This window comes from Geotrypetes seraphini, chromosome 2 (genome assembly GCF_902459505.1).
Source record: "Geotrypetes seraphini chromosome 2, aGeoSer1.1, whole genome shotgun sequence".
Classification (NCBI taxonomy): domain Eukaryota; kingdom Metazoa; phylum Chordata; class Amphibia; order Gymnophiona; family Dermophiidae; genus Geotrypetes; species Geotrypetes seraphini.
Window position 1 is genome coordinate 149,762,718 of NC_047085.1, and position 27,998 is coordinate 149,790,715.

At 40.9% G+C, this 27,998-nt stretch overlaps 1 protein-coding gene across 4 annotated transcripts in view; it reads left to right on the plus strand.

The window, feature by feature from the left end:
• LOC117355446 (tyrosine-protein phosphatase non-receptor type 23-like) overlaps nucleotides 1-27,998 on the plus strand; it is a 193,072-nt gene that overhangs the window by 16,967 nt on the left and 148,107 nt on the right. For 3 of the 4 annotated variants that reach the window (XM_033933995.1, XM_033933994.1, XM_033933998.1), the window contains exons 2-4: nucleotides 13,768-13,851; nucleotides 15,487-17,657; nucleotides 23,539-23,675. In XM_033933995.1, the coding sequence (XP_033789886.1) occupies nucleotides 13,768-13,851; nucleotides 15,487-17,657; nucleotides 23,539-23,675 (2,392 nt within the window). The remainder of the gene's footprint in view (nucleotides 1-13,767; nucleotides 13,852-15,486; nucleotides 17,658-23,538; nucleotides 23,676-27,998) is intronic. The other variant, XM_033933996.1, reaches the window with a different exon arrangement.

The window sequence follows — 27,998 nt, forward strand, 5'->3', positions numbered from 1 at the left end:
CATTTTGCAGGCCTACATTTAAGGCACCTGTATCCCATCTACAGAGACGCATACTGACACTTAAACTCGCCCAAGTCCTCTTCCGGGCAAAACTATAACCATAACCATCCCATGCCCCACCTTGAGCATGCTTAAGTGTACCTGCATGTCTGCATAGATGCACCACAGATACCTTCCTTGCAGGCATTCTTCCTTAGTAGCATTTTTTCTAAAAATGTGCATCCCGATTGGCTGCTGGATGGTGGCAGGATTCCTACTACCACCTAAAATCAAAATGCACGGCTCAAGAATCAGCTCCTTAGAATCTGTCCTTGTATGCCTTATGATGTAGACTACTGATCATTCTAGTAGCCTTCCTCTGAATTGATTCCATCATGTTTACATCTTTTTGAAGATGCAGGCTCCAGAATTGTACACAATATTCTACATTAGGTCTCACCAGAGTCCTACACAGGGGCATCCATATCTCCTTTTTTTTCTACTGGCCATTCTTTTCCCTATGCACCCAAGCATTATTCTAGCTTTCACCGTTGCCTTATCAACCTGTTTGGCCACCTTAAGATCATCACAAACTATCACACCCAAGTCCTGTCCAAGTCCTGTTCCTTTTTCATGAACAAAAGTTCTTCATTCCCTAAACCAGTGTCTCGCAAACTTTGCCAAGCCATAGCACACTAAACGTGGCTGCGGCTTGAGATAACTGGAAGTGCGTGGACATTGACTTGATGACATCCTGCGCATGATCGAAGGTCCTCCAGACAGGGCCCTGAGCTGCCAGTAAGGGGGTGCAGGAAGTGAAGATCCACTGGTGCCTACTGCCTACAGGATGATGTGCCTCTCACCATGAGAAGCATGTCCTGTAGGCAGTCAGCCAGCGCCAGCAGCTCTTCTCCTTCCCAGCACCTAGCGGCCCACTGTTTGCAATTCACTGCCCTAAACTATACCATTCCTTCTGGGATTTTATACCCAAATGCATGACCTTGCATTTCATAGTATTATATCTTAGCTGCTAAATTTCTGACAATTTTTCAAGCTTCTCTAGGTCCTTCCCTATGTTATTCACATTATCAATAGCGCATACTCTATTGCAGATTTTGGTATCATCCTCAAACAGACAAATCTTATCAGACAGCCCTTCAACAATATCACTTACAAAAATGTTAAAAGAAGAACAGGCTCGAGAACTGAAACTTGAGGCACACCACTGGTAACATCCCTTTCCTCAGAGTAATCTCCATTACCCTCTGTTGCCTTCCACTCAACCAGTTCGTGACCCAGTCTGTCACTTTGAGGCCTGTCCCAAGGTTATTCAATTTATTAGACGCCTGTGTGGAACACTATCAAAGGCTTTGCTAAAATCAAAATACATCACATCTAGCGCACTTCCTCTATTTAATTCTCTCGTCACCCAATCTAAGAAATTGATCAGATTTGTCTGACAAGACCTGTCTCTAGTCAATCCATGTTGCCTCGGGTCCTGTAATCCACTGGATTCCAGAAACTTCACTATTCTCCATTTTAAAAGAGTTTCCATTAATTTATTTACCACAGAAGTCAGACCTATGGGTCTGTAGTTCCCTATTTCTTCCTTCTACTTTTGTGGAGAAAGACCACATCCACCTTTCTTCAGTCTTATACCACTCCTGACTCTAGTGAAGCATTGAAAAGGTTACCCACTTGTGTGTCTGATTCAATTTTGTCTTTCAAACAATAAAGTAAAATAACTTGCTGTACCAGGATTTTCCCCCTGGATAACAGGATTAAGACATACAATCCCACCCAGCTTCCAGAGAGCAGATTCCAAACTTTAAACTGAGGAGATTGCTACGTGCAGGAATAGCTCTGCACATCCAGTTCATTATAATGGTTATGAGCTCTCACAGAAACATAGAAACATAGAAATAGACGGCAGATAAGGGCCACGGCCCATCTAGTCTGCCCACCCCAATGACCCTCCCTTAACCTTTCTCTGTGAATAGATCCCACGTGTCTATCCCATTTGGCCTTAAAATCAGGCACGCTGCTGGCCTCAATAACCTGAAGTGGAAGACTATTCCAGCGATCAACCACCCTTTCAGTGAAAAAGAATTTCCTGGTGTCCCTGTGCAGTTTCCCGCCCCTGATTTTCCACGGAACTGTTCTTTCCCGGTGCTGTTGAATCATTTCAAGTGCTTGTGTTTATTAACCAGTTTAGACAGACACAAAATACTTCATAAAGCAGTTTTCAGAAGTGTGTTTATAGTATCAGGAATTCATACATTATTTTTGTTATAGGTATTTGGCCTCTTTCTTTAGTCCCTTATGCAACTTGCCACAAAAACCATCATCTCTATAGTCTTATTTTTTACACGTTTGTGGCATGATGGAAATTTTGTCTCCAGGATATATTTCTGTTTCCCATCTTCATGACCCTGAAATTGCTGATGGTATGTGTTTTATGTCTTTATCAGACAAGTACTGCAGGTAGTGTGCAGTTTCAGTTTGATTGATTATACCTTGCTCATGAATTGGTTCCCAGCTATCTGTGGTTTCATAAAAGAAAATCAATGGAGCCATCATTTTCTCCTTTGGTTTGATTGCTACTCTTTGTGCAGGGTTGTACGACATTTACACCCAGGCTGCACTCTAAAATATTAATAATCCATGCACACTCATCTGCAACTGTCAATACAACTTGTAATGAAAAATTGTTCAGACAATGTTCTTTTCATTTGTTTTTATAAACAGTAGCAATGTATCATTTCTGTAGTGCTACTGGATGTATGTAGAGTGGTGTAACTAAGTAATCCAGGCACAATATGTTCCTGCTCCACAGAACTTACTGTGTACGATCTAAATGGGTACCTGTGCCAATGGGAGTGCTCACATAAGTGTCTTTCAGTGGCAATGTGAGGTATTAAAGGGTTTTTCCTCCCCGAGACTGCAGTTATGCCACTGGGCAGCAAGGGGTGTCAGACAAATCAGGGAAAATTACCTGCCCCAGAATGCCCTAAGCTTTGCAGCTCAGTGCAGAGATCCATTAGAGAAGGGATACAGCCTTGCTGAGTCAGAGAGGTGGGACTCAGGCAGGGAGGAGTACTTCTGCCCAGACTGGAATTATTTGAAGAGGTCCCTGAGAAAAGTGGTCCTGAGAAAGAGACTGCCAATAGAGAACCCTTCTCTATCTGTGGATTGAGGAGAACTCTGGGAAGCAGAAGAATGAGAGAGAGAGATAGAGAGCCCTTGCCTAGCTGTGGGCTGAGGAAAAGCCCTGGGAAGTCAAGAAATCTGTCAAGGACTTTTAGAAAGGCTGACAGTGTAAGACAACTTTGCTATACTGAGGATTGTGGAATATGTATGGGTCTGACTGGAACCAGCCCTTGAATCTTACCCACTGTTTATCTTTGAGCTGAGGAAGGATTTTGCCTTATCAGAGCCTGTGAAGTAAAAGGCTCAGGTCTATATTTAATTTTTTTTTTATTTTAAAAATCCTATTATACCTGCAAGAGAGTCCAGACTGTTTGTGTGAGAAGGCACAGGGTCCTGGAAAACTTGGACTGAACTCTGCCAGGGGTATCTTTCACAGAGTATACAGTACATTTATTTTGGGCTGCACAAGTTATTGATTGCACTTAATCCACAATTTATATTGGACAGTGGATGAGGGTAAAGAGACCAGTGATGTTTATAATTATAGTCAATAACTCTGTCAAGCTACAACAGTAGAATTCCCACTTGAAGCCATAATGTGGCTGTTAATGTGCAGACCAATCTGGCCCAGTATCGTGTTTCCAACAGAAGCCAATCCAGGTCACAAGTACCTGGCAGAAATCCAAACAGTAGCAACATTCCATGCTACCAATCTCAGAGCAAGCAGTGGCTTCTCCCACATCTATCTCAATAACAGACTATGGACTTTTTCTCCAGGAACTTATTTAAACCTTTTTGAAACCCAGCTATGCTAACTGGTGTTCCAGAGCTTAACTTGTTGAGTGAAAAAATATTTCCTCCTATTTGTTTTAAAAGTATTTCTATATAATTTCACTACGTGTTCCCTTGCATTTGCACTTTTTGGAAGAGAAAAAAATTGATTCACTTTTACCAGTTTCACACCACTTAGGATTTTGTAGACCTCAATTCCATCTCCCCTAGGCTTTCTCTTTTCCAAGATGAAGAGCCCTAGCCTCTTCAGCCTTTCTTCATATGAGAGCAGTTCCATTCCCTTTATCATTTTGGTCGCTCTTCTTTGAACCTTTTCTAATTCCACTATATTTTTTTGAAATACAGAGACCAGAACTGAATGCCATTCTCAAGGTGAAATCACACTATAGAGTAATATAGAGGCATTATAATATTCTTAGTCTTATTTACCATCCCTTTCCTAATAATTCCTAGCATTCTGTTTGCTTTTATGGCTGCGTAGATGCCCTCCCGACGACGTTCCGAGCAGGAAGCTTTTCAAAACCTGATAAAGTGCCGGGTTTTGAAAAGCTGCCAGACGCCCAGACATGTTCTCTAAAAGGGGTTAATCCAGATGTCTAATAATCCTATCCATATATATTCAGTGTAGACTGGTTTGGGAGTACATAGTCCTGTTTCTTATTACCATCTCCCTGTGAGATTCATATGTTTTTATTTTTGTACTGTAAACTGCTGAGATCTATTGCATATAGCCCAGGCGGTATAGCAAATTTTTATTAAACCATAAACCATTGTTGGGATAATTTTCTGGAGCAGTGATATTAATATTTACTGTTTCCAGTAGATGAGATGTTTCCTTATTTTGCTTCTCTGCATACAGGTCTTCAGATGGGCACATCAAACTCAGTAACAAGATGTATAGTGCAATTATCAGTCCTGTCTTTAGGTTTAAGTAATGAACTGGTTTTTATCATCTCTAAACAATCATGTATTTAAATTGGTCTGTAGAAATAAAGTTTCAAGAGAGAGAAAATTAGATTGTAGGGTACTCAAGGGCTCTGCCCTATTGTCCATTTTATTCATATATTTTAGAGTTCTCCGGGGCTCTGCCCTATCGTCCATTTTATTCAATATATTTTTTAAGTCCATAAGCTTGAATTAATTCAGGAGGCAGGAGTGAGCGGTTATATGTATGCCGATGATAGATATATTATTGACTTATAGACTTTCCCTCTTTGTTGGACTTGAGTCTGTTGAAAACGCTGTAAAATTGGTGCTGAATGTCTATAAAACAATAGCTTATTGTATCACTGCAGGTAGAGATTGACCATTGTTTATTTTGACTATAGGAAAGCACAGTATAAAGCTTGTAGATAGTTTTAGATATCTAAGTATTATCATTAACTTTCAGCTGACCTTTGAAGTATAAGTATTTTTAGGATGACCAACTTTCGGCCATAAATTTAAGGGAAATTTAGTCGCGACAAATTTTTAGCACTGCAACATCACTCCAGCAAATGTTCTTGGAACATCTAATAAACAAAACAATTAATTTAATAATAATAACTTTATTCTTGTATACCACCATCCAATTTATTTCTTCCCTCACTTTGAATTTTATAGACCATCAAGGATTACAAGAAGCTCTAACTTATTTACCTATCCTAAGCCAAATGGTGTCAGATATAAGACCTTTTTTGAAAGGACCTTAGCATTTAAGGCAGGCAAACTTCAATGTTGGCTTGGTGACTGTGTTCATCAAGCCATGTCTTACTGTTCTTTTCAAAAATTAGATATGTATGTACTTCGCTGATTGTTCAGTTTCTTACACTATAAACCACCTATAAATGGTGGTATAGAAAAATACATTTATTATTATTATTATTATAAAAGTTCTGGGCGGTTCACAAAGAAGAAATATATATAGTTCAGAAAAAAACATAATAAAAATACAGTTAACAAAGTTATGTCACAAACTTATCAAACAAGTGTGTTATTAAGAGCTTTCTAAAAACATTATAAGAATACATTTGAAAGATCAAGGGACTTAACCAAGAGTTCATATTTCCTAATTGAAAGGTAAATGTCTTATTAAAAAATCTCTTATAATGAGAAGCCTGAACAGAAGGGTACATAAACATGAAATTATTACAAGTATTTCTTAAAGATCTATAAAAATTGAATTGAGCTTTAAAGCAAAGACAGCCTAATTTAAAAAGAATGCGTGCCTCGAAAGGTAACCAATGTAATTGCTGATAGAAAGGACTGATGCGGTCATATTTTTTTAGGTAAAAAAATCAGGTGCACCGCCGTATTCTGTATTAAGTGAATGCGTTTAAATTTTTTTTAATAGGATGCCAAATAAATAATATTACAGTAGTCGAGAACAGACAAAATTAAAGACTGTATCAAAAGTCTAAAAGAGGCAAAATCAAAATATCTTTTAATAGTTCGAAGCTTCCAGAGGATCAGAAAACCTTTCTTAACCATAAAACCGAATGCTCTTCAAACGTAAAGTGATGATCTAATAGAACCCCCAAAATCCTAATAGAGGGGACAATTTCAAAAAATTGATCGTTAATTAGAACTTGTTTGTCTGAGATAGTATCGTTTGGGCTAGCAAGAAAATATTTTGTTTTTTCAGAATAAAGTTTGTTTGAATCTGAACATCCAAAGTTTTATCTTTGCCAGAATTACATTATATACTGTATCATATACAGGTCACAATATAGAATAAAAATTTGCAAATTTGCAAGTTCCTTAGTCCTAAACTATGGGGCTCATAATAATAATAATAAAAAAGTCCAAAAAGTGGCATAACTTGGCACTTGGACGATCAAAAAGACAGATCGTCCATGTATCGATAATCAAAACTGGTTTTAGACGTATCTAAAACCAGCTTAGGCCTTTACCCTGCCTCTGTATGCCTAGAGCAAAAAGGGGCATTTTGGGAGGAGTTGATAGGGCAGGAGGTGGGCCGACCTAGACTTAGTCATCTGGCAGCCATAACCAAAAAGGTTTGACATGTTGCCAGACGGAACTTATACGTTTTGACTTAGACCAAGTCAAAACGGTGTAAGTTCCGAATTGGGCCGATGAGCAGATCGCGGTGGCCACGATCAACTCAGCAGCCCAGGCAACCTGTCTCCCCCCCCCCCCCCCCACCGGTAATGATTGCAGCAGGAGAGATGTCTAATCTCTCCAGCTGGACACATAGCATCCCCCAACACCCGCGCGATTACCAGCAGGAGGGAGCCCAAGCCCTCCTGCTGGACAGAACCCCCCCCCCCGAACCCCTGCAATTGTTGGCAGGATAGGTCCTCCCCCTACCCGCATGGCTCGGCAGGAGAGAGCCCAAACCCTCCTGCCAGATAACCTCCCCCCGAACTCCCTTACCCCTGGACCCCCTCCACACTCTGCAGGACCCCCCCTTCTAACCTGAATCGAAGGCCAGACAAACGGGTCCTCCATCCATCCGGCAGGCCCGCCTTCCTCTGAAAGGTGGGCCTGCCCCTTCCCAGTGCCTTAGGCACCTGGGCAAACCAGAATTGGTCCAATTGCTTAATACCCGTCCTATGTGCGGGGCCTTAGGCACATGAGCCAACCTAAGATTTGGATTTATATTGGGGATGCCAGTTTATATTAGAGATATATTAGAATGATATTCCTCATTGGGTTTTAAGATCTGCTACTTTTAATCTGTTGGGGTCTGGGCTCTAGGTAGTTTCATCAGTGAGTGGACAGGTCAATGAAATTTTCATCACCAACCTAGTGCTATGGAATTCACTGCCTGAGGTTTTATGCATTAAAGAGTGTTACTACAATTTCAAGAATGTATAAAGATTTATTTGTACAGCCTTTATAAGAACATATGAACACAAACGTTGCCATGCTGGGACAGACTTTAACCAATAGTGACCAATTCAGGTCATAAGTACTTGACAAGGTCCCAAAAAGAGTACAACAGATTCTGTGTGACTTTTATTTTAGGAATAAGCAGTGGATTTTCCCCAAGTCCATCTTTATAAGAGCTTATGGGTTTTTCTTGTAGGAACTTATCCAAACCTTATTTAAACCCTGCTATTCTGTTTACCACATTTTCTGGCAACAAATTTTAGAGTTTAATTATACATTGAATGAAAAACTATTTTCTTCAATTTGTTTTACATTTACTTCTTAATAGTTATATTCAATGCCTTCTTAAGAACATAAGCGTTGCCTCTGCCGGGTCAGACCAGGGGTCCATCGTGCCCGGCAGTCCGCTCCCGCGGCGGCCCCCCAGGTCCATGACCTGAAAGTGTTCCCTACCTAACCTAAAATATCCATACCCTATTCGCTCAATGTCCTGTAAGGTAAACCTCTATCTGTACCCTGTTATCCCCTTTGCTTCCAGGAAATCATCCAGTCCCTTTTTGAACCCCAGAATTGTACTCTGTCCTATCACCTCTCCGGGGAGCGCGTTCCAGGTGTCCACCACCCTCTGAGTGAAGAAGATAAGAACATAAGCAGAAGATAAGAACATAAGTTCTTATATTTTTGGAAAGGGTTAAACAAGCGATTTACATCTATCCATGGAACTTCCTAATGTGGAATTATTTCTGGTTTTGGGAGATAGCTGCTGTTTTGGATTGTTTATATTATATTTTATTTTGATGTTTTAATGTCATTGTGATACTGAGCGGTCTGTGTTAACTGTGTTTTTATGAATGTTTGGCAAGGTGGATTATAAACTGGTTAAATAAATCCCATGAAATATTCTAGCTAGATCTTGATGTTAATATGGACAATTACGTCTGTCCCTGGAAAGATGGTTGAAGCACTGATCAAGGATAGCATAGTCCGGCACCTAGATACACACGACTTGATGAAACCCAGTCAACATGGGTTCAGGAAAGGGAAATCATGTTTGACGAATTTACTTCAATTCTTCGAGACCGTGAACAAGCAAATTGATAGTGGAATGCCGGTGGACATAATATATTTGGACTTCCAGAAAGCATTCGACAAAGTTCCACATGAAAGGCTTCTCAGGAAACTACAAAGCCATGGAATAGAGGGAGATATACAAAGGTGGATAGGCAAATGGTTGGAAAACAGAAAGCAGAGAGTGGGCATAAATGGAAAGTTCTCAGACTGGGAGAAAGTGACTAGTGGTGTGCCCCAGGGCTCCGTGCTTGGGCCGATTCTATTTAATATTTATATCAATGACCTGGAAGACGGAATATCCAGTGAGATCATTAAGTTTGCAGACGACACAAAGCTATGCCGGGCAATCAGATCGCAGGAGGATAGCGAGGAACTCCAGAGCGACTTGTATCAGTTAGAGAAATGGGCAGATCAATGGCAGATGAAGTTCAACGTGGAGAAATGCAAAGTAATGCATTTAGGTAGTAAGAATAAGGAATACGAGTATAGAATGTCAGGCGCAACTCTGGGTAAGAGCGAACAAGAAAAGGACCTGGGTGTACTGATAGATAGGACCCTGAAGCCGTCGGCACAATGCGCGGCAGCGGCAAAGAAAGCAAACAGAATGTTAGGCATGATAAAGAAAGGAATCACGAGTAGATCGGAGAAAGTCATAATACCGCTTTATAGAGCAATGGTCAGACCACACTTGGAATACTGTGTCCAACATTGGTCTCCCAACCTAAAGAAGGATATAAAACTGTTAGAGAGGGTGCAGAGACGAGCAACGAAGTTAATAAGAGGTATGGAGAACTTGGAATATGAGGAACGACTCAAGAAACTAGGACTGTTCTCCCTTGAGAAGATAAGGCTGCGAGGGGACATGATCGAGACGTTCAAAATGCTGAAAGGCATCGATAAAATAGAGCAGGAAAATAAATTATTTACAATGTCCAACGCGACACGGACAAGAGGACTTGGTTTGAAGCTAAGGGGGGACAAGTCCAGGACAAATGTCAGGAAGTTCTGTTTTACGCAGCGAGTGGTAGACGCCTGGAATGCTCTCCCAAAGGAGGTTATCAAGGAATCCACTGTGCTGGGATTCAAAGGCAAATTAGATGCACATCTCCTTATGAGAGGCATAGAGGGATATGGGTGACTAAAACTACATCAGGTGTATACCTGACTGGGCCTCCGCGTGTGCGGATCGCCGGACTTGATGGACCATGGGTCTGATCCGGAGATGGCAGTTCTTATGTTCTTATGTTCTTATGATCAGCTCTCATAAGTCAGATGGTATGTTTTCATGGTGAACTTGATGTGAAATCTACCATCTGAGAGCTGGTTTACATCAAAAGCAACCCATGCTGTACTAATATATTAGTTTTTATAGCTTGTCTCAATGGCTGTAGGCAGCAGCATCTGGTCTGTGGTTCCATATTCTGCTCTTTGTTGCTTCCCTCTGTTCTCTTGTCATGATGCTAATTTGTGATTTGTATATTTTGTCTATCTATTACAGGCAGTACTTTTAAGGGAAGTTACTTGGCCTTTCCTGACAGCCATGGTGATAATCTGGCTAATTTTTTTTCCCATAGCTTTCCAAATCTTGGTGGAAGGAGGTTAAATATTTGTATCAAAAAAAAATGGGCAGGTCATTACAGCTAGGGCTCTTCCAATTTTGTGTTCCTGATCTTATTTTCTGGCTGTTAACTTCAATCATTCCATAATTCTCATGTTTCTCTAGAACTTTTGTTTCAGCTTAATTAATACTTTTTAACTGCAATGATGCTTTCTTTTTCAATGTAAATTGATTTTGGTTCCCTTTTACAAAGGTGCAGTAGGAGCTGCCACACTTAAGAACATAAGAATTTGCCTCCGCTGGGTCAGACCAGAGGTCCATCGTGCCCAGCAGTCCGCACCCGCAGCGGCCCATCAGGTCCATTACCTGTCAGGTTATCTTGATTTAGCCCTATAGCCCCCTTGTTTTTATCTATACTCTTAGCTACCCCTATCTGTATCCCTCAATCCCCCTATCCTTCAGGAATCCATCCAATCCCTCTTTGAATCCCCGTAGCATACTCTGCCCGACCACTTCCTCTGGGAGCGCGTTCCATGTAAACACAACCCTCTGTGTGAAAAAGAACCTCCTGGCATTGCTTCTAAACTTGTCCCCTTCCAGTTTCTCCGAGTGCCCTCTTGTGCTTGTGGTTCCCTGTAGTTTGAAGAATCTATCCTTGTCTACCTTCTACATGACCTTCATGATCTTGAAAGTTTCTATGATGTCTCCCCTAAGCCTCCTCTTTTCCAGGGAGAAGAGCCCCAGCTTGTCCAGCCTATCAGCCCTGAATACCACGGCCCACCGTGATAATCACCTTTGTAAAAGACATATTTTCGCAATTAACTGCAATAGAGTGAGATACTTAAAGTGCAGTTTCTTTTGACTAATGACTAGAGAAGCTCCTATATATAAAATATATTCAGTCTCATGAAATTTGGACTTGCTGGACCAAGATATCTGAGGTCTTTTTCACCACTTGTGCAGTCTCTATTGATATAATTGCTAATGTGCTTAGCCTGTTTTCTGGTTATACTCTCTCTATATTTTAGACCTAACAACAAACCCATATCCAGAAATACAAGAATTGTAAACTATTAAGAACATAGGAAAAGCCTTACTAGGTCAGACCAATGGTCCATCAAGCCCAGCAGCCCATTCACTGTGACCAATCTAGATCACCAATACCTGGCCAAAACCCAAATAGTAGCAATATTCCATGCTACTGATCCAGAGCAAGCAGTGGCTTCCCTAATGTCTACCCATCCGTAGTAACCATTATCTCTTCCTCTCTCTAAGAGGTCCCATATACCTATCCCATTATGTCTTGAATTCAGACACAGTCTCTGTCTCCATCACCTCTTCTGGGAGACTGTTCTAAACATCTACCATCCTTTCAGTAAAAAAGTATTTCCTTAGATTACTCCTGAGCCTATCATCTCTTTATCCTATGCTCTCTCATTCCAGAGCTTTCTTTCAAATGAAAGAGACTCAACTCGTGCATTTACACCATGTAGGTATTTAAATGTCTCTATCATATCTCCCATCTCTCATCTTTCCTCCAAAGTATTCATACTGAGATCTTTAAGTCTGTCCCCATATACGTTATGATGAAAACCACACACCAGTTTAGTAGCCTTCCTCTGGACCGACTCAATCCTTTTTATATCTTTTTGAAGGTGCGGTCTTCGGAATTGTACACAATATTCTAAATGAGGTCTCACCAGAGTCTTATACAGGCATCAATACTTCCTTTTTCCTATTGGCCATACCTCTCCCTATGCACCCTAGCATCCTTCTAGCTTTTGCTGTCACCTTTTCAACCTGTTAGGCCACCTTAAAATCATCACATACAATCACACCCAAGCCCCACTCTAAGTTCTTCACCCCCTAAACTGTACTGTTCTCTCAGGTCTTTGGAGCTCAAATTGCATTTCTTAGCATTAAATTTTAGCTGTCAAATTTCAGACTATTCTTCAAGCTTCACTAGGTCTTCTTCATGTTGTTCACACCATCAGGGGTGTCTACTTGATTGCAGATTTTGTTATCATCTGCAAAGAGGCAAATCTTATCTTACAGCCCTTCAGCAATATCATTTATAAAAATGTTAACAAGAACATAACCTTGAGGCACACCACTGGTAACATCCCTTTCCTCAAAGCGATCTCCGTTGACCACTACTCCACTCAACCAGTTCCTGACCCAGTGTATCACTTAGGGCACTCAGTTTATTTATTAGAAGAGGGTGAGCAATCGAGCCCAGTAGCCCGTTCTCATGGTGGCCAATCCAGGTCACTAGTACCTGGCCAAAATCCAAGGAGTAGCAATATTCCATGCTACCGATCCAAGGCAAGCAGTGGCTTCCCCCATGTCTTTCTCAATAACAGACTATGGATTTTCCTCCAGGAATTTGTCCAAACCTTTCTTAAAACCAGCTATGCTATCCGCTTTTACCACAACCTCTGGCAATCCATTCCAGAGCTTAACTATTCTCTGAGTGAAAAAATATTTCCTCCTATTGGTTTTAAAAATATTTCCCTGTAACTTCAAGTGTCCCCCTAGTCTTTGTAATTTTTGATGGAGTAAAAAATTGATCTACTAGTGCCCGTTCTACTCCACTCAGGATTTTGTAGACTTCAATCATATTTCCCCTCATCTGTCTTTTTGCAAATTAACATTCCTTTATCCTTTAGAGTCATGGCTCTGGTATACTTTTATCAGAAAAACGTACTACTGTTATCCTAATACAGAGCCATTGTAGAAGAAAGGCAGCTATGGTGAAGAGTAACCTTTCAAAAACTCCTAATTAAATAATAAAAAATTCAAATGTAATTTTGCATAGAAAGTAAGCATAGGAATATGGATAGAAAAAAATTGTCAGTTTCTTAGCTTTTACCCCTGAAATGTAGGAGGAGAACGTGGAGGCTCTTATACCTTTAAAAAAAAATATGTGTGCACAGGCTTTCATAGCATCTGAAATCACCAGTTTTAGCCAAGGCCAGTTGATCACAGTAATTCTGGGTAGACCCTTCTTCAGTATTTCATAACATACTGCCTCTTTTACAAAGCCGCGCTTTAAAGGGCTTTGGGGCTTTTGCTGCGCGGCAGCCACTAGCGTGGCTTTGTAAAAGAGGCCAATAATTTGGCATACGCTTGTACATAATTCAATAGTGCTACAGGGAAATTAGGAAGTGAATAAAGCAGGCACATATATTTAATGCTTGGGGTTGTATACCTAATTCATTAGAATGTTAAAATATATGGGGAAAATGTTTTGAATTTCATCAATACATGTATATAGAATTTCTTTTAATATTAGAATCACTCAAGCTTTTTTTTTTTTTTTTAGTAAAAATGATATTTATCAATCTCTTGAATCTTATCTAAGCGTGTGCACTTGGTTTCAGGTATATACTACAGAACTGAGGAGACTCTTGGATTGCTACAAGTCCTTCCTTTCCTCCAGACTGACATTAGGGAAGTGTTTGAAAGTAAGCTCTATGGCTTTCTAACAATGCCATATTATTCATATCTACACTCATGTACCACAATTGCTTTATAGAATATATACACACACATGCACATTGGTTTTAGATGATAGTTATATATGAAATCTTGCTGACATCCAAAAGTGGTTTTAGTTTAATGATATTTTAATCTTTTGGATTGATTTATAAATGTGGTCTTTAATGGGGTTTGTGAACTTATATTTTTGTAAAATAATAGCCTGGAAATTGCTCCAAATGGATATTACTATACAGCACATCACCATATTTGTGTTCATACTCTCTATAAGTATGCAACTTGTATACTTTATTTATTTAAGTTTCATCTTAATGCATTGCATGCAAAATATGGTTGCTTTTCTTTTTTATCAGCCACAATGACAAATAATGCTTATGTGCAGGACAGTAAGATATTCATCCTTAGGTATGGATCACATCATCAATTGGAGCATAGCTTGGAAAAAATTGTAAGCATAGCATTCCAAGCTGGTAGAGCTTTCTAGTATGGTGAGCTCTAATACTGCCAAATTACAAACATACCGTGGCCATATTACAATCAGAGCACTTTCATGAGGTAAACTTCAAAATTTCCCACAGAGGGGGGATCTGCCTTGAAACAGCCTGGTCAGGGTGAAACATGGATTTGTGTTGGCACCTAATACCCATGATATGCCTTTAAAGATAAGTGCTTAAGAGATAAGTGCTTAAGAGCTTTAGTTAAAGTATATATAAACTAATTGCTGAAAAAGTTTTCTTCAAAAAAAGTTACAGTATATGTAAAGAATGGACTGATGAAGAAGTGATGTCCATGCATTATGATATGCTGAGCAGTATACTATGTATACCTCTGACGGTCCAAAATCACTAAAATTTAGAGTGTTGTGTATGTACATTTTTTTCTGTTTGAGATATTGATATGTACATTATTAAAATCTAGGGGTTTTCCTGTTTCAGTTTCAAAATTACAGGAACATGGGAAATTTCCTATGTTTTAAATGAATGCACATCCCTCCCCCCCTAGAAGTCACACACTCTTTGGCTGTGAGACTGATGGGGAAGACAGGAGGGATCCCTCCCGCCTCCTGTCCCAGCCCAATTCTAATTATTTTTATTTCCCTTTTGCCTCCCCCTTGATGGTCCAGTGGTGAATTGCGATGATAGTCAATTAGCTACTGGTTTTGCACAGCAGGAGCGAAGGTCACTCCTGCCGCGATTCACAGCTGGACCACCAGGGATACTTAAGGTAGACAGGGGAGGTGGGAGGGAGATAAAAATAATTAGAATTGGGCTGGGACAGGAGGCAGGATGGATCCCTTCTGTCTCAGCCACCGCTTGACCACCAGGTCTCATGGCAGGCCTGGCAGAGGACTGCAAACAGGTTAGGGATGAGGGCAGATCAGTGCTGACCCAAATCTAAACCAAGACCCCCATTTTGGGGCCATTTATTGGCCCCAAAATCTTAGTTTATATTTGAGTATATAGGGTACTTCTTGTTTCAAATGTTTGGTATGTTAATAGGATATCCATCTCTCTGTATTATAATTGATCTATTCTTATATTTGTATTTACACATTACAATGAAGGCTCTTATTTTATTTATAAATTTCTTTTCCTTTTTAGTTTCTAATAAACATACTTTCAAACCCAAAAAATGGAAGCATCACATTTGGCAAAGAAAGATACGATTTATAAGACAACCTCAGTATGATGCAGAAGAGCAGATGGGAGTATCAGAAGTACAGCTGCAGGACCAAATTCAGAATGGGCAGAAGATTGCAGAGATGAAGTCATGTAAAGCTGGAGAGGGATTAGATATGTCAGAGCAGAAGAAAAATCAAAGTGAAAGTGGATTAAGATATGTGGAATTAAACTCCTGTACTGAGGATGCCAATAGGCAGCCTCAGACTACAGAGACAAAGCCTAATGTGTTTGAACAATCACAATCTATAGCCCAGTATGAATACAATAGGCCAAAGCAAAGCAAGCCTGAAAGAAGATCTGATGTGCTTATGGATAGAGATGTACCAGAGGGGCAGCAGGCCCATACTGAAGCAAAACAAGAGGGCCACGAGTTTCTGCAGGCCTATGCTGAAGTGAGACGAGAGGGCCACGAGTTTCTGCAGGCCTTTGCTGAAGCGAGACGAGAGGGGCATGAGTTTCTCCAAGCTCTCACTGAAGCAAGGCAAGAGGGACACGAGTTTCTTCAAGCTCTCGCTGAAGCGAGGCGAGAGGGGCATGAATTTCTACAGGCCCTTGCTGAAGTAAGACGAGAAGGTTATGAGTGTCTGCAAGTTCTTGCTGAAGCAAGACAAGAACGACATGAGTTTCTACAGGCCAATGTCAAAGTAAGAAGAGAGAGACCTGACCTTGTGCCGACCCTTGTTGAAGCAGGCCGAGAGGGCCCCAAGCCTCTGCTTGCCCCGACCAAAGCAAGACGAGAGGGCCCTGAGCCTTTGCCAGCCCTGGCCGAAGCAAGACGAGAAAGCCCCGAGCCTCTGCCGGCCCCGGCTGAAGCAACACAACAGGACTCTAAGCCTCTGCCAGCCCCGGCTGAAGGAAGACAAGAGGGCTCCGAGCTTCTGCCAGCCCTGGCCGAAGCAAAACGACAGGGACCTGAGCCTCTGCTGGCTCCGTCCGAAGCAAGACGAGAGGGCCCCGGGCCTCTGCTGGCCCTGGCTGAAGCAAGACAAGAGGGCTCTGAGCCTCTGCCGGCCCAGTCTGAAGCAAGACGAGAGGGCCCCGAGCCTTTGCCGGCCCTAGCCGAAGCAAGACGAAAGGGCCCCGAGTCTCTGCTGGCCCTGGCTGCAGCAAGACGAGAGGGCCGCAAGCCTCTGCTGGCCCTGGCTGCAGCAAGACAAGAGGGCCCCGATCCTTTGCCGGCCCTGTCTGAAGCAAGACAAGAGGACTCTGAGCCTCTGCTGGCCCTTGCTGAAGCAAGACAAGAGGGCCCTGAACCTCTGCTGGCCCTGCCTGAAGCAAGACGAGAAGGCCCCGATCCTTTGCCGGCTCTGTCTGAAGCAAGACAAGAGGGCTCTGAGCCTCTGCCGGCCCAGTCTGAAGCAAGACGAGAGGGCCTCGAGCCTTTGCCGGCCCTAGCTGAAGCAAGACGAGAGGGCCCCGAGCCTCTGCTGGCCCTGGCTGCAGCAAGACGAGAGGGCCCCGATCCTTTGCCGGCCCTGTCTGAAGCAAGACAAGAGGGCTCTGAGCCTCTGCTGGCCCTGGCCGAAGCAAGACAAGAGAGCCCTGAGCCTCTGCTGGCCCCGGCCGAAGCAAGACGAGAGGGCCCCGAGCCTCTGCCGGCCCCATCTGAAGCAAGACAAGAGAGCCCTGAGCCTCTGCTGGCCCCGGCCGAAGCAAGACGAGAGGGCCCCGAGCCTCTGCCGGCCCCATCTGAAGCAAGACAAGAGGGCTACGAGCCTCTGCTGGCCCCATCTGAAGCAAGACAAGAGAGCCCTGAGCCTCTGCTGGCCCCGGCCGAAGCAAGACGAGAGGGCCCCGAGCCTCTGCCGGCCCCATCTGAAGCAAGACAAGAGGGCTACGAGCCTCTGCTGGCCCTGGCCAAAGCAAGACGAGAGGGCCTCGAGCCTCTGCCGGCTCCAGCCGAAGCAAGACAAGAGGGCCCTAAGCCTCTGCAGGCCCTGGCTGAAGCAAAACCAGAAGTTGAGAAAAAGCAGCAGATTACAGAAGAGACAAATATGTCTGAAGACCAGCATGTTAACAAAGGAAAACACTCTACTGACCAGACAAGAAAGCCAAATTATTTTGTATCTATTCCAATTACAAATGATCAGGTAATTTCAATCCATTGTTTTATTTATTTTTAATAACATTTTTATTAAGTTTCACACCAGTGAGAAAATAACAATGTAAAACAAATATTTACATAACCAATTAGAGCTTTTATCAGTTGTCTATTTGGTGATTTAGACTGCAAAAAGGTTGTCTAAATTCCTTGAAAGACTGATTTATTGGCCTTAGTTCCATAATATTGCATGTTCAAGTAAAAATATAGGCAATAAGAACATAAGAATAGCCATACTGAGTCAGACCAATGGTCCTTCTAGCCCAATACACTGTTTTCACAGTGGCAAAGTCATAAATACCGGGCAAAAACCTAAATAGTAGCAACATTCCATGCTACCAATCCCAGAGCAAGCATTGGCTTTTCTCATGTCAGTCTCAATAGCAGACTCTGGATTTTTCCTCCAGGAACCTGTCCAAACCTTTTTTTAAACCCATCTTCGTTAACCGCCGTTACCACATCCTCTGGCAACATGTTCCAGAACTTAACTATTCTCTGAGTGAAAAAATATTTTCTCTTCTTGGTTTTAAAAGTTGAACTGAAAAAGTTTTTCCTTGTAACTTCATTAAGTGGCCCCCAGTCTTTGTAATTATTGATGGAGTAAAAAATTGATTCACTTGTACCTGTTCTCCACTGCTCAGGATTTTGTAAACTTAAATCATATCTCCTCTCAGCCATCTCTTTATTCTTTCCTCATACAAGTGATGTTTCGTCCCCTTTATCATCTTGCTTGCTTTTCTGTGATCCTTTTCTAATGTGCCTATATCTTTTTTGAGATAAGGCAACCAGAATTGAATGCAGTACTCAAGATGAGGTCGTACCATTGAGCGATACAGAAGCATTATAATATTCTTAATCTTTTACCATCCCTTTTCTTTTTTTCCCAAATCTTTATTCATTTTATAAACCAACACAAGTACAACATATTATCAACAACTAACAATATAGACAGCACTTAATTCCATCAAATGATATAATAAGTACATAATCCTTTCCCCCCACCCACTTTTTCATACAGTATAAAAACAATCAAGAATAATACAGATGATCAAGGTAAACAAAATTACAACAAATAATTAATTAAAAATAAATTAACTATGTATTCCCCCCCTTACCCTTCCTGGATGCGTATAATCAATGGGCAAAACTAATAATCAATCTTTACAAAATTTTGTTAATGGATCCCAAACCTCCTTGAATTTTTTATAATGTCCCATTTATATTGCACTCATACGTTCAAATTTATAAGTTTGGCATAAGGACTCCCACCAAAAAACTATAGTTTAACCTGCCCAATTTTTACAATTTTTCATAATAAGCTGTCATGATGAGCAGTAATCTATTATGTGAAGTTATTAGACTCTTAGCCATCAATAATGTACCAAACAGCATTGTATCATATGTCAATGGAACTTCCAGTATTATATTGATTTGACCCCAAATGGATCGCCACAATTTAAGTATCAAAGGACAAAAGAAGAGCAGATGATCCAGTGTCCCTATATCGAGATGACAGTGCTCATGGATCACTACTGAAACTCATGCAACCTGCTCAGAATTGACTCCCCAGTAATTAGTAGCGGTATAGAAGCTTCCAATAAACAATACTTTTAAAGAAAGGCAGCAAATTGGTGAGGCAAGACATCCTTTGGTTTAACCAATGCTGAGTTTTTCCGATTAAACCATGTAACATTGACCATCCTCCTACCTTCAGTTAGTATGGACAATTTTAGCAACAGGTTACACAGATCACTAATAGCAGATCAGCAATTTCATGTTTGAGCTTTCTTAGTAACCTGGGATGTATGCCTCCTTAACTTATTGATTTGGCTCAGTACGTGTTCCAGGTTCATTGAGATTTCTTTCAGTTCCTCATCATCATCACCCTTGAAAACCATTTTGGGGTTTCGTAGATCTTTTAATCTTCTTCTTTATCCTTAATGTAGTCGTGTAGCCAAGTTACCTCAGGCTAGATGTACAGATGAGGTCTGAACAGAGAAATGCACCAATCAAATCTTGACTGAGCTATTTGTTAAGAAGAACCTGACCAGGATGAAATTTGAAATTTAGAATCAGCCTCAATGTTACAAATAGCACAAATATGTTGGGGGTTTTTTTTCATTGCAAAAGATTCTTTAATTGCAGTTTGCCCAAATAAAATATTTTTTTTTTAGTTCAAAAGTGTTTATTGATATTATAACAACTAGAGTAATCACAAGAATAACAAAGGCAATGTAAGAATTTCAATAAGTAGTTTAAAACTTTAAAATTACCTTGGAATTAGAGTTCTGAACACTTTTCCAATTTAAATCTCACTGTATATTTGTCTCCAACTAACTGGATCCAGTATTCCTATTTCCAATTACAATTCTGAGATAAGAATTTCAATAAGCTTAGGGAGAGGAGGGGGGTATTACATTCCTGTAGGTCTCCTCTATCTACCTCTCTGTCTCCCAAGGCTTCTCCAAATCTACTACTCTTGCCTCAAGGAGAACAGACTTATTCTCTGAGAGCTAGGAGCTCTTTACATTGAGCACACACATACAAAGGCATGGGATAGGCATGTGAGTTCTCTTAGAGAGAGGGAGAGATAACAGTTACTGTGGATGGGCAGATTATATGGGCCATTTGGTCTTTATCTGCCATCATGTTTCTATGAATATAACCTCTTTCTAACTGGGAGATAATCATAGACTTGGCATTTGGTGCAAAGGCTGGATAGCACCCCTCTTGCTGCTGGACTACTGTTTACATCTTAGTAATGAGCTGTTTAATTAAACCTTATTAAGAAACTAGGAATATCAGATTAGTATAAAGAGCCTAAATATGATATTGTATACTTTATTTAGTGTTTGATTCTTAGCAAGTAATAAAATATAATGAGTATAATAAACACGCCTCCTGTTATCATAATTAGAATAATTGACTATAAATTAAGACTGTAAATGAAGAAATGTGCTAGAGGTGTGAGGGAGTTGGAGTGGGAGGAAAGGAAGCTAGGTCTTGTTCTTGGCTATCTGATAATGTGTAGGCTGTGATGGTTAAGTTTCTCTCTCTAGTAGAAGGTTCAAGTTGAAACTATGGGGAAAAGGCTTTTTTATATGTAAACTAGATAATAAATCAAGTTTGCTCTTTTAAATTTTAAACTCTCTTTATAAAAGAACCTACAATTTATCTTTATCTTGATACTTGTAAGCACAGAGCAAAATAATGCTCTCAGAAATAGAATACACACTAAGGACAATTTCAAATTTAGTTAGGTAGTAATTTTAGAAAGACATGTTTTTAAAGCAGTAAATGGTGGTTGTAAAATTGTATACATACATAAAAAAATACGTGTACTGCAAAATTATTGCACCTTGTATGCAATATGTGTAGGGATGTCTGGTAGTGTAGTTTGGATGGAGTTTCAATGCATATAAGGTTTCTCTTTAATATAACACCTTGGCAGAGAAACCATTTAGATTTAAGTAACAATTAGATATACAGATGCTGGTATTCTAGCCATTTGTGTGCATATGTGAACACATGTGCATGTAAATGACAACAATCTGGCTATTCATTATTGTGAAAATATGGGCCTCTTCTATCAAACTACGCTAGCAGTGTGTAGCGTGGTGAGCCGCGCTGAGTGGCCCGCATTGCTCTCGACGCTCATAGAGTTCCTATGAGCATCGGGAGCAGCGCGGCTCTCTGCGCTAAAAACTGCTAGCACAGTTCGATAGAAGAGGCCCTATGTGTCATCTTGGCAGATGGGTGTTTGCATGGACAGAGTTTTGCCAGGGCTCAGACACACAAATTACAGAATATTATGGTATACCTGTGTACTTTCCCAAATTTGGTGCAAGCATTTACACTAATTCTATAGCTGATGCAAATGCTCACACACAAAAACATTCATGCGTATATTGACCATTTACACAAATAGAAAAGATTATTCTAACTGTATATCCTATTATATAATTACCCCCTGTAGAGTACATACATACATTTATGAGAATATATATGGCAGAAAACAGATTATGAGTTCTTTATCTTAAATAGCAAATAACATAGGTATTGCTTGAGGAATGAGTATTTAAAATGAAATCATAATAGCTTACTAACATTAACATAATAGCTTACTAACATTAATGTCCTGAATTGTTAATGTAAGCTATTTTTATTGGTATGTACTAAAAGGGTGGTATATCAAATGCAATGAATCAATAAATTCATTCAGTGCAGTTGTGCCTTTGGGGAGTAATTTTATACTAGTGTAACCGGTGGGTGTATATATATTAGGGATGAGCAGCCATAAATTTGTCATTTCCTGTGTCTTTCTGGGAATGTTAATTTAATTTTGTCTTTTTGTGGCCATTTTATTTTTCTGTCATGGCAATAAAATCATTGAGTACACACACTTTCTGAAAAGAGTGATGATACCCAGATTAAGGCTCACTCCTGATATGCATATGCAACCTAATTAGCAAATGAGCTTGAACTGGCTGATGTTAAATGGTACTAATTAGGTTTTGCTGCATGCTATACTATAGTATTGGGTGTTCAAATCCTATAGCACACAACCCAAAAGGGCCATGGGAGGGGAATTAGTTGGTCAGGAGCATTCCAAAAAATTGGAAGCAGTGCTATACCATAATGGGCTTCTGCACCTATCTTGGGCACTGGGATTTATATCAGGTTTTTTCAGGCATAATTTGATGCCCAGAGTTGAATATGGGAATCGGCACAAAGCACTATTCTATAAAGGGGACATAACATAAGAACATAAGCAGTGCCTCTGCTGGGTCAGACCAGAGGTCCATCATGCCCAGCAGTCCGCTCATGCGGCGGCCCATCAGGTCCAGAAACCTGTATTAAGAATATAGAAACCTGTATTAAGAACATGCCCTTTATAAAATAGTTCCAGGGCCAGCTCAAGGGACTATAGTGCTCTGAACCAACTTTTGCATTTGCGCCCCCCCCCCACCTGTGATCTGGTTATCTTCCCCTCTTTTAAGGGGACTCCTTTTACTAAGGTGCGCTAGCATTTTTAGCACACATAGGAAATTACTGCGCACTACAACATGAGCTATGCTTCTAGAACTAACGCCAGCTCAATGCTGGCGTTAAAGTCTAGCTCGCGCTATTCCGCATGTTAAAGCCCTAGCGCACCTTAGTAAAAGGAGACCTAAATTTCCCTTTCCTGCTGGACCAGATAAGGCACTGGATCAGAGCATTAATGATAAAGGGTGCCAAAATCCATATCCAGCATCTATCCTTCTTGGAGAATGACACAGTGACAAAATTCATCACCGTTCCCGTCTCTGTGGATAACTGCAGGAAACCATCTCCCTATCATTGTTTAAGGAGAGAGAGGGTAGAATCGGAGTATGAATGGACATAACCACTGACCCTCAAGACTTGCATTTGAAGAATGGTTGGAGATTATAGCACAGAAAGTGCTTGCTAGATTTATTGGGAATATTTAGAATAAAAAAAGGGGAAAAGGTAGATTCCAGCAGAATTTGTATCATAGTGTCTCAATTGCTAGGCCCTCCTGTAGAACTGCTGATAGGGATCTTGCTGACGCACTGAGACTTTAGTCCTTCTCACCCTCCCAACACCCCAGGGTGTTTGACTATCCTCCCTAGAATTATTTAACCTCCCCTTTACAAAACCATGATAGTGGTTTTTATCGCAGGCCGGCATGCTGAATGCTCTGCGCTGCTTCCGACGCTCTTAGGAACTCTATGAGTGTTGGGAGCAGCGCAGAGCATTCAGCATGCCGGCCTACACTACAAAACATTATTGTGGTTTTATATAAAGGGGGGGGGGTTAATTTGTCAAAAATATTTTTCAATAATCACTTTTCTGTTTTTTAATTGTAGATTTTGGACAAAATTGAAGATGTGCAGGAGCTGATAGTCACCAAGGAGGCTAAATTATTGAAAGCCTTGATTCCTGCAGATAAAGCACATCTTACTATCATTGTGGCCCATCTTCCAACTTCAGAGGATGTGGACAAGTAAGGATTGTATTTCTAGGGGTAACAATTTTTTCTCTACAGGGAAATACTTTTGCCAGCTTGACAAATGCCGTCTTCTGACTGTTTGATACTATTTCCGCCTATTTGACATTCTACGTAATACTGTTTGGATTTTGTGCTGGAACCTCATAACTTTAGCATTTTCCCTCCTATCCTCCCCCCCCCCTTTTTTTTTTTTTTACAAAACCGCAATAGCAGTTTTTAGCACAGGACGTACTAAAAACTGCTATCGCAGTTTTGTAAAAGGTGGGAGGAAATTAACTAAGCTACTATTGTAACAAAATATCAATCGGGATGGTCGTCTAGTTAACTGTAAAAGATCGGTCATCTACCCACCACAGATTGATCTTTTAATCATTCTCAATGGACTGAAACACTAATGATAGAGATAGAAAGAACTGGAGGAAGGGGAGGGAGGGGGTAGCCAGATCAATTTTAGATGATTCAAATCCCTATATTGTAATAATAGATCTGATGTTTAGATTGAACCCATAAATATATTAGCAGCCAGTTCAGGCTATGAAGCAATATCCCATCTGTTGTCATGTTCCACTGTGCTATAATTTGCCAATGACCTTCGAGCAGATTTCTGGAAGAAATGTAAGTATGCTGGATAGTATCAGGGGTAAGAAGAATACAGGCATGAAAACAAGAGATTAAAGCAGCAGAAAAAAAACAACACATTTTTTTCTGGGTTTCTTTGCAATTGTTTGGTATTATAGGGGATGCATAATTAAAGTGCAATTTAAGGCGCCTAAAGTATATAAACTCAGTTTTGTACAGACAAGCATGCACCTACTTGTCTTTATAAAATACCAGTACAAGTGGCAGGCATGGCCCTTGAGCTGGTGTAAATATCTGCACAATATTTGTCATATACTCATGTAAATTATAATATTTTATGATCTGTACACCAGCCATACTTTTCCCAAAGTCCAAACCTGTCTATGTCCACTGGCAAAGAATGTCTTGTCAGTATTTAATAATAATAATAAATTTATATACCGCAATACCTCAGTGCGGTTTACAATAAGAGATAAGAACTGCAAAAAATACAGTGAATTTACACCACAAAACACAATACATTATATATAAAATATAACATTAAAGGATCCTTTTACGAAGCTGCTTTAGCGGTTTAACGCACGTAATAGCGTGCGCTAAACTGCCGGCCACGCTAGCCGCTACTGCCTCCTCTTGAGCAGGCAGTAGTTTTTTGGCTAGCGCAGGGGTTAGCGTGTGGTAAAAAGTTGTGTGCGCTAAAGCCGCTAATGCGGCTTCATAAAAGGAGCCCTAAGAAATGATTAACTTATCTAGATTATACATATTTATCAAACAGAAGTATTTAACGATCTTTTAAAGGCCTGGTAAGAAGAAGAATTTAAGATCAAACCACTAAAACTTTTGTTCCAAAGTCCTACCTGAAAGGATAGGGTTCTATTAAGAAATCTTTTATAATATCATAATATCATAGCTGGACTACTGTAACTCATTATATAAAGGCATTTCCCATAAAGAACTTAAAAGGCTACAAATCATTCAAAATACAGCTATAAAAATCATCACAAACTTTAAAAAATTCAACCACATGACTCCCCTTGTAAAAAAATGCTCATTGGCTACCAATATCTTACAGAATTATCTATAAAATAGCATTAATGATTTTCAAAATTCAACTTACAAATTCTCCAGTATTTCTTGATCACCTTCTCATACCTTACACTCCATCAAGAACACTAAGATCAACAGAACATCATCTGCTCACCATCTCCTCTCTGAAAATTGTTGGTACGAGGCGGTCAGCAATTTTCTCAGTGACAGGTCCCCAGCTCTGGAAGGCCCTACCATGGTATCTACGTAATGAAACAGCATTGGATAGATTCAAAGGCTCCCTAAAAAGTTTTTTTTTTATATAGGGATGACTTTGAGACTTAACTTCATTGAGAGTGAGCATTCTTTTGCTCATATCACTTCTAGCTCCAATGATCAAGCCCCGTTTTAGAGGCTCTTTGATTTTTTTCCCCCCCTCAAACCTGCCCCGTTGTGCTTATCCTTATTTGTTCTTTCTTTACTATAACATTTGTAGTTCCTCCCCTCCCCCTCTCGTACCAGTCCTGTTATTCACAAGTTTGTCCAAATTGTGTCCATGTACAGTACTGTTTCCCCAATTTTAGATTTGTAATACGCGTTGAAATTGACAATGCATGTACATCGCATTTTAAATAAAACTTGGAAACTTTTGTATATACAACCTTTTATTGAGGGGGAAAAAATAAGGTTGTATTTTGTGAAGAATGTCTGTCTTCTACTAGTTTATCATGCTTTTATGTAACCACATTCATGCTTAAATGACTAAAGAATTTACATAAACATTGCTGTAGTGCAGAGGTGTCCAAAGTCCCTCCTCGAGGGTCGAATCCAGTCGGGTTTTTGGGATTTCCCCAATGAATAGGCATTGAAAGCAGTACATGCACATAGATCTCATGCATATTCATTGGGGGAAATCCCGAAAACCCGACTGGATTCGGCCCTCGAGGAGGGACTTTGGACACCCCTGCTGTAGTGGTTCAGACTGAAGGTCTATCAACCCCAGTATCCTTTTCCAACAGTGGCCAATCCAACTCACAAGCACCTGGCAAGATCCCAAAAGAGCAAAAAAAGATTCTATGCTGCTTATCTCAGAAATAAGCAATGTATTTTACTATTTATCTTAATAGAAACATAGAAACATAGAAAAATGACGGCAGAAAAGGGCTACAGCCCATCAAGTCTGCCCACTCTACTGACCCACCCCATTAAGTTTGAGTGCTGATGACTTAGTTCCCTAGCTCGACCCTCGCAGGGATCCCACGTGGATGTCCCATCTATTCTTAAAGTCGAGCACGCTGGTGGCCTTGATCACCTGCACCGGAAGTTTGTTCCAATGATCCACCACCCTTTCTGTGAAGAAGTACTTCCTGGTGTCACCACTAAATTTCCCTCCTCTGAGTTTAAGCGGGTGCCCCCTTGTGACCGAGGGTCCCTTGGGGACGAATATGTCGTTTTCCACCTCGACACGACCTGTGACGTATTTAAATGTTTCAATCATGTCACCCCTTTCCCTGCGCTCCTCTAGAGTATAGAGCTGCAATTTGCCCAGTCTTTCTTCATATGAGAGACCCTTGAGTCCGGAGACCATTCTAGTGGCCATCCGTTGGACCGACTCGGCTCGAAGCACATCTTTACGGTAATGTGGCCTCCAGAATTGCACACAGTATTCCAGATGAGGTCTCACCATGGTTCTGTAAAGTGGCATTATGACTTCAGGTTTGCGGCTGACGAAGCTTCTCTTGATACATCCCATCATTTGCCTTGCCTTGGATGAGGCCTTCTCTACTTGTTTGGCAGCCTTCATGTCTGCACTGATGATCACTCCCAAGTCCCGTTCTTCTGAAGTCCTAGCTAGTGCTTCTCCATTCAAGGTGTATGTTCTGCATGGATTTCTGCTGCCGAGATGCATGACCTTACACTTCTTAGCGTTGAAGCCTAGCTGCCATGTCGAGGACCAGTTTTCCAATGTGATCATATCCTGCGTCACACTATCCTTGAGATTGCTTTCACTTACTATATTACACAGTTTGGCGTCGTCAGTGAACAGTGCTACTTTACCCTGAAGCCCCCGGGTCAAGTCCCTTATGAATATGTTGAAAAGGGATGGTCCCAGGACCGATCCCTGCGGCACTCCGCTGGTCACCTCCGATGTCTCAGAAAGGGTGCCGTTGACCACCACCCTCTGAAGTCTTCCACTCAGCCAATCATTGACCCATGCAGTTAGTTTCTCACCCAACCCCATCGATTTCATCTTGTTTAATAGTCTACGGTGCGGGACACTGTCAAAAGCTTTACTGAAATCCAAGTACACTATGTCCAGAGACTCTCCTGAGTCTATCTTTCCTGTCACCCAGTCAAAGAAGCTGATAAGATTGGATTGGCATGACCTGCCCCTAGTGAATCCATGTTGACAGGGATCCCTCAGATTTCCCTCATCCAATATCGTGTCTAATTTACCTTTAAGTAGAGTTTCCATGAGTTTACACACTATTGATGTGAGGCTCACTGGCCTGTAATTCGCAGCCTCTGCTCTGCAACCCTTTTTGTGCAGAGGAACAACGTTGGCTGTTTTCCAGTCCAGGAGGACTCTCCCCGTACTTAGGGAGAGATTGAAGAGCATGGCTAATGGTTTCGCCAGAACATCGCATAGCTCTCTGAGCTCTCTTGGGTGCAAATTGTCCGGTCCCATGGCTTTGTTCACCTTGAGTCTTG